The 12,273-nt window shown below is 45.6% G+C and overlaps 1 protein-coding gene across 1 annotated transcript in view; it reads left to right on the forward strand.

Moving 5' to 3' along the window:
- Window positions 1-12,273, forward strand: part of ttn.2 (titin, tandem duplicate 2) — a 240,835-nt gene that overhangs the window by 148,571 nt on the left and 79,991 nt on the right. Inside the window, exons 165-179 of the mRNA XM_077537618.1 lie at window positions 586-803; window positions 1,111-1,425; window positions 1,493-1,607; window positions 2,167-2,469; window positions 2,555-2,736; window positions 2,818-2,947; window positions 3,039-3,190; window positions 3,275-3,422; window positions 4,252-4,472; window positions 4,595-4,691; window positions 6,032-6,328; window positions 8,736-9,035; window positions 9,602-9,916; window positions 11,700-11,926; window positions 12,012-12,162. Of these exons, the coding sequence (XP_077393744.1) occupies window positions 586-803; window positions 1,111-1,425; window positions 1,493-1,607; window positions 2,167-2,469; window positions 2,555-2,736; window positions 2,818-2,947; window positions 3,039-3,190; window positions 3,275-3,422; window positions 4,252-4,472; window positions 4,595-4,691; window positions 6,032-6,328; window positions 8,736-9,035; window positions 9,602-9,916; window positions 11,700-11,926; window positions 12,012-12,162 (3,171 nt within the window). The remainder of the gene's footprint in view (window positions 1-585; window positions 804-1,110; window positions 1,426-1,492; window positions 1,608-2,166; window positions 2,470-2,554; window positions 2,737-2,817; window positions 2,948-3,038; window positions 3,191-3,274; window positions 3,423-4,251; window positions 4,473-4,594; window positions 4,692-6,031; window positions 6,329-8,735; window positions 9,036-9,601; window positions 9,917-11,699; window positions 11,927-12,011; window positions 12,163-12,273) is intronic.

Consider the following 12,273-nt stretch of genomic DNA (forward strand, 5'->3'; position numbering starts at 1 on the left):
CCCCCCAAAAAAAAGTTGAAAATTCTTTCTTGCGCTCTTTGATGGTGCAATGTTCATGGTCAAGTTAAGTCATCTTTATTTATATCTGACGTTTTTGAAAAGTGGCGATTTTGGAGGTACAAGGTTTTGGCCCGACGTCAGCAATATGGTTTACAGAAGTTCTAAACCCACCAGGTGATTTGTCACGGCACGACTCATTTTACGATGGAAAAATTCAGCTGCAACCAATCAAGAAGCGAAAAAGGACACATTCTATCAAATCAGGAACAATTGGACCCCAAGAGAGCAGACTTCATTAAGAATAATCACCGGACCGGACCCACTGCTATGGTTCTAGTGGATAGGTTTCCTGCATGTTTTCAAGGTTTCCCACCTCAAATACACCTGATTCGTCAGCAACCGCTGCAGAAACCTGATAGCGATCCTCATCATTCCGTTCAGCTGTGTTTGAGGAGGGAAAGCTTGAAAACATCCGCAGTTTGTTCATTCTAATTGGTTTGATGTGTAGATTTCCTGTTTGAACATTCCAATTAAAGATCTAGCTTAAAAAACAAACAAACATGTCAACCTCCTCTCTCCACCCAGACCGGCCGCTTCCTCCCAGAAACGTGGCGGTGTCCAACATCAAGGCGGAGTCCTGCCAGCTGCATTGGGACGCGCCCCTGGATGATGGTGGCAGCCCGCTGACCAACTATATCGTTGAGAAGAAAGAAGTCATCACCGATGAAACGGATGAAGAGGGGCGGGAAGCAGAACCTCAGTGGGTGGAGGTCAACAACACAATCATTGACAAGAAGTATCGGGTAGGTCGCTTAGCTTGCGCATGGTCTCAGGGAGCAAACGATTATCAAATATCAAACAAACCTCCAAATGAGGAGCGTTCTGTTCCTCCATGTCCGTGCTGTCCAGGCGCCAAGATCACAACTTACATTGACTAAGCCTCTCTTTAGTTCCGTCTTTTTTTGTACACCATGTTGTACACATGATTTTTCAAAACTAGGACGTACCCAGAAAAAAATCAATCATAACACTCATACCCCGTTTGTTCTTCTGGTCACAGTAGTAGTCCTGAGGACACGTTCTCATGAAGTTGTCCTCCCTCTGCTGCAGGTGTGGAACTTGGATACCAACAAATCCTACCTGTTCCGTGTCAGAGCCGAGAACCGCTATGGCAAGTCTGACCCTTGCGCAACGCAGGAAGTTCAGATCACAGACCCCTTCGGGCTCCCCGGCCCGCCCGAGAAACCCGCCATCACCGAGTATCACAAGGACTCTATGACCATTACCTGGGAGCCTCCGAGGGACAACGGTGGCTCCATGATCATTGGCTACTGGCTGGAGAAGAGAGAAAGAGGCTCCACCTACTGGGCCAAAGTCAACAAGATGCCCATCACCAAGAGGGGCATGAAAGGCTGGGAATACCAGGTAGGCCAAATCCTCCTTGAACGCTCCTTGACTGGAAAACTCTTTGCTAACTTTCTGCGTCTGGCAGGCGACTCGCCTGTTTGAAGGAAGTGAGTACGAATTCCGAGTCGCTGCCTTCAATTCAGCCGGAACGGGACCGTTCAGCGCACCATCTGACCCGGCTTTTGCCATCGACGCCCTGAGTGAGTCCGCTGAACAATACACTACATTGTCGGTGTAAATTCACAGTCATGGACTCTTCTTTGTCATTTTTGACCGGACATTCTCACCAGAAACAAAGTGAGAATAAAACACGACAAAGAAGATTTGTGGTTGTTGGCGTAAATTGTCAGTCGTCTAGGTCAAGGCTATCCGCAAAAGTCGAATTGATGCTACTGGACTCTTCTTAGTTGTTGAAGCTGCTTGACATTAGTCCAAAATGTTCCTTCAGTTGACGATTTTAGGTGTGGAGGAGTTCTCCTTGGTAGATCTCTGGCGGGGCTGTATAATCCATGAGAATTGAATGGTGGTTCACCTGCATGCTGGCAAAATGGCTTGTTAGTGGTCAGGACACTGTTACAAAAAAATGAGTTTTATCAGAATTTTCCCTCACAGGAATTTGAAAAGTCTTCACCAGCCAAGAAGAGTCCAGTTGCCGCTTGAATTTTCGCGGCATAGGCTTCCACGAGATTCCTGTCTTTTAATTTCTGTAGCGCTGGTGCAATGATTCCTTTTGAGCAAAACAAAATTGTCCTTCTGTAGCTCCTCCCAGCATGCCCGCCGCTCCCGTGGTGGCCGACAAGACCAGGCACAACGTCACTCTAGCCTGGAAGCCGCCGGAGAAGGACGGCGGAAGTCCCATCAAGGGCTACATTATCCAGATCCAGGAGGAAGGCAAATCTGATTGGATGAGGGTGAACGAAGAGCTGGAGCCCACCACCAAGTTCACCGTGCCCAGCCTCCGTCCGCTCAAGCGCTACCGCTTCAGAATCATCGCCGTCAACGACATCGGCGAATCCGACCCCAGCCCCCGCACCAGCGAGGTCTTGATCGAAGAACTCCAGCGTAAGTGTTTGTTCCGGGCAACAGGGTTAGGGTTCGTGTTAGGGTTAGACCTGAATGCGTGCTAATGCTCCTGCTGGTGTTTCAGTCGCACCGTCCATCACCATTGACATCCTGGTGGAGGACCTGCTCGACATCCGCGCCGGAGATCCAATCAGGATCCCTGCCACCATCATGGGTCGTCCCGTACCGAAGGTGACGTGGGACTTTGATGGCAAAGCTAAATCTCACAAGAAGAGCAAGCTGCACACGCTGCCCGTGGACTCGGAGGTGACTTGTTTAGCGGTGTCTTGAAGGGACACGAGAAAATGTGTTAACACCTGACATCAACGTGCTTTTGTGTCTCCTCAGGTTGAGTCCACGGACACCACATCCGTTGTGACCATCCCCGTGAGTTTGAGGACCCACTCTGGACGCTACACCATCACAGCCAAGAACAAGTCTGGACAGAAACACGTCAATGTCAGGGTCAACGTCCTTGGTGCGTCTTTCTTCTTTCAACTGGACTGGATGTCTCGGGTACGTTTATTTTTGTGTGTGTGTGTTGCTGACCGTTTCCTTCTTGGTTGCAGATGTTCCCGGACCTCCGAAAGATCTGAAGGTGACGGACGTCACCCGGTCAACAATGAGGCTGATCTGGAAGCTGCCCGACAATGACGGTGGAGAGAGAATCAAAAGCTACTACATTGAGAAGAAATCTCTCACCGACAAGGCCTGGACAAAGGTACAAGAAGTGACGGCTAGATAGACTGAGACGTTTGCGAAGATGAAGACGTGACCGCTGGTGGCGCCTTTGATTGTCCCTCAGGTGAACGCAGCCTGTGCCAGCCAAGCCTTCGTGGTCCCGGGCCTCCTAGAGGGACAGGAGTACCTGTTCCGAGTACGAGCAGAGAACCGGCTGGGTTTCGGTCCATTTGCCGTCACTGCTGATCCCATCCAGGCCAGGGACCCCATCTGTGAGTACACGCTTGTTTTCAGTCCCAATCACAACCCTCATTTTTAGCACAGCACATTCAAGAACCCAAGGAATTTGTCTCTGGTATTTGGGGTCACTCTAGTACTTTGACGAAGAAGAAACATCCATCCATTATCTGCCACTTATCCGGAGTCAGCTCATGGTGGCGGCAGCTTTAGCAGGGAAACCCAGACTTCTTCCCTCTGCCCAGCCACTTTGTCCAGCTCCTCCGGCAGGAACCCAAGGCCATCCCAGGACAACCGAGAGACAGACGTCTCACCAGTGTGTCCTGGGTCGCCCCGGGGCCTCCTGCCGGAGGGACATGCCTCCAGGGAGGCGTCCAAAAAGAAATATTGTGCAAAGAAGGCATCAATGACTGGCACATTTTCGCTGAGAAACACTGCATCCCAAAATATCTGACTGGGGCTAACCAGACTAGTCCCTTGGCGCCATCTTGTGGCATCTATAGTCATTATTGAAGGTGGAAAAGCACAGCTCCTCAACTGAAATTCAGCTGGTAACCTGCGTTCTGGTCAGAACAGTGAATAACGAGAGTCAGGGCAGGTTCTCCCAATATTCTAAAAGAAAAATTGGCAACATGTGGGACAACTACTGTACATGAACGACTAAAGCAGTCTAAATGAGCTAAATGTTACAGTGCAAAAATCACAAGGGAAGCGGCAGTCAAACAGGCCAAAATCCAAATGTCAAAAGATGACTGATCCACGTGAACGGAATTGTGCAAATGATGTGGCCGCTACTAAAGAGATGTTCCAATTGTCCACTGTGAAATGAGCATTAATCCTGAGCTCCAGCCACATCCTCCGCAGACCCACCGGACCCGCCTACCAAGCTGAAGGTCAACCTGGTGACCAAGAACACGGTGACCCTGAGCTGGGAGCCTCCCAAAAACGACGGCGGCTCTCCCGTCACACATTATGTGGTGGAGCGCTTGAGCTGGGACACCAGCGGCAAGGAGAAGGAAACATGGAAGCAGTGCAACAAGCGAGACGTGGAGGAGCTCAGCTTCGTGGTGGAGGACCTGAAGGAGGTCGGTCCCGGGGTCCTCTTGGGTTTGGGGCAATTGAGACTTCCACAAATGTTGATCGTCCTCTGGTAGGCCGACTGCGACAACCGTGTTCAGTTTTTTTTGTTTGCTTGTTTTTTTATCAGGGAGGAGAGTACGAGTTCCGGGTGAAAGCTGTGAACGCGGCCGGACCCAGTCGACCCTCGGCCACCGCGGGACCGCTCGTCATCAAGGACCAGACCTGTGAGTTGGACCGGCCTCAACTTTACTTTTACAAAGACAAACAAACAGAAAATCGATCTATCATTCTGTCGGTCAGTCAGTCGGACTACTAGTAGTACGTAGAAGTACTATGAAAAGAAATACTGTGAAGTTCCATGACAAACATTCTCTCTTTTTTTGCAAATGAAAGAAATCCCAAATCGAGGGGTGGTCCTATTTATTTAATAAATAAGCGAAAATGTGTTTGAACTTTGTGAAGAAGGAAACAGTCTTAGTCTAATGTAGTGAGAGCCCGGGAGGGCCCTAACTAGAGCTGCACCACAACACAACAATATCGCAGCAGTAATGCGTACATATTCATTTGCTTCAGACTTTCCTTTTCCCTTGTCTTCCTAAGTTTTCAGATGTTGTTTTCATACATTTTAATATTTTCCAACGTTTCTGTCAAATTTCTGACTTTTTTTTTATTTTATTTTTTTAACAGTTTTATGGCTTTATGGTCATTTTCTTCCTCCCTTCTTCCTTTCTTTTTGACTATTTTATGGCTATTTTTGGACATCTTTTTTTGTTATCAAAATTTTTGGCAATTTTGTGTATATTTTATAGTAATTTTCGGGATTTCTTCTTTTGTTTTTAGACAATTTTTATAGTTACTTTTGGAACATTTTCCTTCTCTCTTTTTTTTTTTTTAAATACATTTTCTGTCGTTTTCCTGTCCATTTTTTTGCTTTTCCTCATCCTTTTTGGACATTTTAATGGTCACTTTTTGGACATTATAAGGTCATTTTGAAAAATTTCATCTACCTTTTTGTCTCTCTTTTTCTGACAACTTAAACTCATACAGTTTTAAAAATATTTAATTATTCGTTTTTTATCCAAATCATTCATTTAAGAAATATTTTATCAAAAAACATAAATAAATGTGAGAAAAAAAATATTAATGAATTTCCACTTTTTTTTTTTAAAGCTCCACAGATTGCAGACCCCTGACCTAGGGGTTGTTAAAAAATTAAATAAATAAAATAAAAATAAAAATTCATACACAACGAACATACTACGAAAAGAATAGGAAGATTTTGAAAAAGACTGATTTTCCAAGGACAGCAAAAGAACATCAGTTTGAATCTGGATTAAAAAGCTTACTTGACTTGTGTTGGCAGCTTATTCAATTTGCTTGCAGCACAACAGCTAAATGGCGCTTCAGTGTGTTTGCTTTGAATTCCACTAATTGACCTCTGAGCGCCAACTGGCTGCATATCCAATTAGCATTTCATTTGTGGTCGTCGTAGTCGTAAGCGATATGAGCTGTCGCAGAAGCATTCACCAACGTGAAATGACGTGGGCGCGTTGCGACCTTTCAGGCCCTCCCGCCATCGAGCTGCGTGAGGTGCTGGAGGGTGAGGAGGGCTGCGACATCAGCCTGCCGGCCAAGGTGAGCGGCTGTCCTTTCCCGAGCCTGACGTGGCACAAAGCCGGCCTGGCCGCGCCCGAGCAGAAGGCGCCCGTGCGCTACGACCAGCGCGTCGGCAAGCTGGTGACGCACGACAAGTGCACGCTGCTGCTGCAGCAGGCCACCCGCGGCGACAGCGGCCTCTACAGTCTGACCGCCAGCAACGCCCTGGGCACCGTCACCAAGGAAGTCAAGCTCTATGTCTACGGTGAGGAACAAATTTCCCTTTTATTTGGTTTATTGGTTTTCAACATATAAACATAAACACATTAGTGGTGTAACAAAAAACAAACAAAAATTGAAAGGAAGAAAGGAAAATTTGTCAACGATAAATTCCATCATTTACATGTTCAAGGAATAGGAAGAAGTACACGAATCTTGTCGTACTCCCTATTATTTCTATCATATGGTAATTAGTAGTGTTGTTCCGATACCGTTTTTTGGCCCCTGATACCGATTACGATAACCAGCTTTGCAGTATCGGCCAATACCGATACCATACCGATACTTAATGTTTTTTTTCCCTCAACATGAAAAAGCTGTCCAGCCATTGGTTCAGAGCATTCGAGGGCCAATAGGATATCTTAGACCGGCATGCAGTGAACATGTCACGTTTCAGTGAATGTCATGCACGAACGAGCAAGACACAAGATGCTGCATCCAAAATCCTATATTAGTGTTGGAATTAATGGCATGTTACTTGTGAGTACTCACCGATACCGATACCACTGTTTGAATGCAGTATCGGTACCTCTGCTGATACCAGTATCAGTATCGGAACAACACTAGTAATTAGGGATGTAATGATAGTCAGACATCACGATACGATATTATCACGATATGAAGGTCACGATGCGATAATTAGATTTTATGGAGAGATTGGTGATCGCAATAAAAAAACAAATAAATAAATAAACAAAGATCGCAAATTGTCAAAAAATGAGCTCATGTTTTTGTACAATACAATACAGAAGTGAAAAATATAAATATTATAAAAAAATATATAAATATAATATGATATATATATATATATATATATATATATATATATATATATATATATATATATATATATATATATATATATATATATATATAGAGAGAGAGAGAGAGAGAGAGAGAGAGAGAGACACTCGCTAATGGGCGCACAGCCGCACCCATTGAGTTCCTCCACATATTGACTCCATTCACAAGCATATTATGGCGACCATTATAGTGGATTTGAAACATTGAAGGGACAAAACATCCCTGGTGAAAATTAAATTGCACTAAAAAACTAACCACCAGAGGGTGGTAGAACTGCACAAAGGGAAATCAACCCGACTTTTTGAACAGATGTGCTGCTTTTTAATATCGTGACATGACAACAACGATATATTATGTTAGTTTTAATATCACAATATCACGATATTGCCCTTTATGTATATAGTAACAAATAACATACGCATAATATTAAAACAATCCGGGGTCCGGGGAGCAAAACTTTGGGGGGAGGGGGGCTGGTGTTTATAAACAAACAAAATTTTGACTCCAGTCCAACTTGAAATCATTGAGATATCATTTGTCACTTTCACATGCATCAAGTTTTTCGTTTTTCAACAGCAAATTCCACGTTTGTCTTTTTCCATCAACCAACTGCACATTTTCCATCAGCAAATTCCACAACAATAAAATTCAATTTTTCATTTTTGCCAACCAAATTCCACATTGTCACCAAGTTTGGCATTTTTCACCACCAAATTGCACATTTCCCCCCAACTGATTCCATTTTTTTCACTTTCACCAATAAATTCTACATTTATCGCCAACAGATTTCACCAGCACATCCCACATTTTCATGGACATTGGACACATTCCATATTTTTCACCAAACAAATTCCACCGTTCAGCTCTTTGTCAGCAATCTCTACGCAAATTGTCATCTGTGGTTGATTGCTTGTCAATCTTTGGACAGCAAAGTAGCAGCTAAAGCTGTCCCCCATGTAGCGGCCTTATGACCAATATGAAAATGCAGTCAGTCCATGTGCTCAGTTTTGTGCTCTGTCTTGAGAAAATGAAATGCTTGTCAATATTTGATTGTGTGAAGGCTGTAGGTAGGCCATCCCTATTTTCATTCCTCCCACTTTTATGACGTGCATCTCCTGCCATATAATTCGTCCGGTTCACTTCATTCATTCAATGTCAAACAGTTCAGAAAATTGGCACCATGGGGGCTTGTATTTTCATTCACATTCCAAATATTGCCCAAAATTCCTCGCCAGTGTGGCCGACTTTCCTCAGGGGCCGTTTGTCATTCGTTGCCAATGGCACACAATGACATCCGTCCCATTTGAGATTGAAATCATTCAATTCACCGTGAGAACAATTTTGAACTTGACCAAAATTCCCACTGACCAAGAATTCAACATTTTCAAAATTACAATGGCCCCCTGAATGAAAATTCCTTTTCATTCTCACAATCGACAAAACGGATTCACGCCGTTTCCATTCCAAATTGTTCAATTGGCCTTGTGGCTGATTTCCAACAAATTCACGTTTCCATGAAAAATCCCAATTTATTTTGCGCGCTCTACCTTGAGCTTGGGCTTTAACGAGACTTGGCGCGATGCCCACAGGACCCCCCGGCCCCCCCGAGGGACCCGTCAGATTCACCGAGGTGTTTGCGGAGCGGATCGGGCTGGCCTGGAAGCCGCCCCTGGACGACGGCGGCTCCAAGATCACCAACTACGTGGTGGAGAAGCGCGAGGACAACCGCAAGTCGTGGGTGCACGTGTCCAGCGACCCCAAAGACTGCGCCTACCTGGTGACCCGCCTCACGGAGAACCACGAGTACGAGTTCAAGATCATGGCGCAGAACAAGTTTGGGGTCGGGCCGCCGCTACTCAGTGAGCCGGAGAAGGCCAGGAACCTCTTCAGTGAGTGCCATGTGCAAAAACCCTCACACCTGCCTTGAAATAACATTTTCATACTCATATACACATTTTCAAAGCCTGCTAGTCCTGAGTTTCAAACCTTGTCCACAACTTTAAGTGCTTACAACCCAAATTTATTTCGAAGTCCAGACTTTGCAACAGTGGTTTGAAAGCCGAATTAGAACCCCAAGCCTTTTTTTGAAACCCTAATCCGGGCTTGAAAAGCCAATTTGAGGAGCTAACCCATTCCTGAAACCCTAAGCCTAACTTACTACTACTACTTACTAACTAACCCTACGCTGCTTATCCCAACGCTTGTTTGATACCCTAAACCAAGCCTAAAATCCTCATTTGAAGCCCTAAACGGGCTTGAAAGCAAAGATTTGAAAGCCTTGTTTAAAAACCGCGTCGTCAGCTAACCTTGACTTGAAACTGTAGACTAGAAACCCCAACGCTGCCTTGAAACTCTAAGCTTGACTTCAAACTCAAAGCCAGACTTGAAATCATAACTTGAAGGCACGAAGCTCTTAATTGAAACCACAATGTGTCGTGGTGTGTTCCGGGTGCAGCTGTTCCCGGCCAGTGCGAGAAGCCCACTGTGACCAACGTGTGCCTGGAGTCCATGACGGTGAACTGGGAGGAGCCCCAATACGACGGCGGCTCGCCGGTCACCGGCTACTTCATCGAGAAGAAGGAGACCACCAGCAAGCGCTGGAGCCGCGTCAACCGCGAGCCCATCCGGGCGCTGCCCCTGGGGAACAACTGGGACGTCACCGGCCTGGTGGAGGGCGCCATGTACCAGTTCCGCGTCAGCGCTGCCAACGCCGCTGGATGCGGACTCCCTAGCCTACCCTCGGACCCCGTGCTCTGCAGGGACCCCATCAGTAAGTCCACCGCCAGGCCGGCCTCCCTGATTGCTTTTCATGACTTTACAACTGACCGTGACTCGTTCTCATACCACGCTGACTGTCCGCAGCTGGTTTTCAATTGTTGCTGACTGTCCACGGCTTGTCAACTGTTTGCGACTAGTTTTAGACCATCTGCAACTAGTACTCAAGAGTTGCCGAGTTGATCTCCGTGACGGGTGTCTACTTTCCTTAAGCTCATCACTGTCCACAACTCGTTTCCACCGGACCCATAGATTGGATGCATGATAAATGCTATTTTTCCACTGATACTGATAAACCAATCATTTAGAAAGTGCCGATGCCGATAATTGTTTGCAAAATGAACTTGAATATAAAAATACTTTGGAGTCCTACTATAAGTCTATAACGTGTACAAATACACATAAACATTGCGTAAAGCATCATGAAGCTGAATTTTATTGACATCTCTGCTTCAAAGACGTGCAGTAACTCATTTTGAGTTTGCCAAAACAAAACAGTCATGTTTTTTGAAAAAGGATTAAAAAAAAAAAAAAGGTGCAAGGGTAACATTTTGGAGAGACAAAGTAAAGAAAGTGGCGACTGCCATGTCACCACGGGGTTGCGAGAACTATGACGTCACGAATATGCGACCGTACCATAGGAGAGGGGAGGGTCTTGTGGAGTTGGCCATAACTTGAGCCACAACCACAACAGATGGACCAACGTGGCAAGTCGATTATTATCGGTGGATTTCTTTATTATCAGGTCGATCTGCATGACGTCAAATTGGTCGATAATTGCCGATAACTCTTTGACCGCCAAAAACGTTTAATAACAATTAGTAAAATCACGATGTATGCCGCCATAAACGTTAAACGACGTCAACTACGTTTTATTTGTTTTGTTTTGTTTTGTTTTGTTTTGTTTTGTTTTAATCAATGGGCAGTTTTTTGACCAGGCAGCACTGCACTTAGACTCTAAGTGCAGTGCTGCCTGGTCAATGGGTTGTGGAATCAAAAACAGCCACTAACTATCGCCAGCAGATGGCAGCATTGTTTTTTTTTTCAATGGGCTGCCGGTGTATGAAATGACAATGAAACATGACCAATCTGAGGAAATAGAACGTTTTCAAGGACGACAAATGATCAAAGCCTTTGTCACATTAAACCTAATTTACAGAGCGTCACTAAACAAAAAATATTCTGTTGTGAAGAAAATGTATCTTTTCACAAAAAGCTTGTTTTCTCCTTATCGTTTCAATTTTCGCGCATTGTCACTCAAATGACGTATTTTCAAATGGTGATTACTAAAGAACGAGGGAATAAGGTAGAAATATACTTTTTTTTTCTCATGAAAGAATGGAATGCAATCTTTCGTTTCTATCAATTTTTTGTGGCCATTGTTTTATCAGCGGATAAATTTATTGTGTGGTTTAGCTGTATGACGTCAAAATGGCCGATATAATTGCTGATATATAGATGTTATTGTGCATCCCTAGTTGCAACTTGTTTTGTCGCGTTTCCGAGTGTTTGTGACTAGTTTTCATGACTTTCCGTCTTCAGCATCTCGTCTAAATTAGTTGCCAGCCGTTTGTGACATGTTTTGAGTGACATGTCTTGAGTTGCCACCCTCTCCACAACTAGTTGTCGTTAGTTGCTGCCCATCTGCAAGTCTGTGTTGCCATTATCAGCAGCTTTCATGACTTTCTGACCATCGGCTCGTGAGTTTCCATCAACCTGTGACACGGCTTCCTCCCGATTTTGTTGACATTGGCGTCTTTTCTCGCACAAACGTTCAGAACCACCCGGGCCGCCCACTCCCAAGGTGACGGACTGGACTAGGTCAACGGTGGAGCTGGAATGGATCCCTCCCCTGGTGGACGGAGGTTCCAAGGTGACGGGCTACATTGTGGAATTCAAGGAGGCCAACAAGGAAGAGGAGGAGAGGAAGGCTCAGAGGAAGTTGCTTCTGCTGAGAAGTGCCGACGAGGAGAAAGAGCCCGAGGCCCCGGAGAGCTGGCACAAGGTCGACCGAGTCACTCCGGACTCGTTTCGTCCCCCCGAAACCTGAACGTGTCCTTGATTTGCCGTGCTGCGCTCTTCTCTTCCAGGCCAAAGACACGACCATCAGAGGAACCAAGTTTGTGGTGGCCTGTCTCAAAGAAGGCGCCTTGTACCGCTTCAGGGTCCGAGCCGTCAACGCCGCCGGCATCGGCGAACCGGGATTCGTTTCGGAGCTGATCGAAACCAGAGACAGGACAAGTAAGACCACATTCGTCGATGCCTTGACTTAACGTGTGTGCAGAGTTTAACGTTTGACAAATGGCCACGCATCGCTTGCTTTTATTTTTTATTGGGGTACACCGATCACAA

This window comes from Festucalex cinctus, chromosome 11 (assembly GCF_051991245.1).
Source record: "Festucalex cinctus isolate MCC-2025b chromosome 11, RoL_Fcin_1.0, whole genome shotgun sequence".
Classification (NCBI taxonomy): domain Eukaryota; kingdom Metazoa; phylum Chordata; class Actinopteri; order Syngnathiformes; family Syngnathidae; genus Festucalex; species Festucalex cinctus.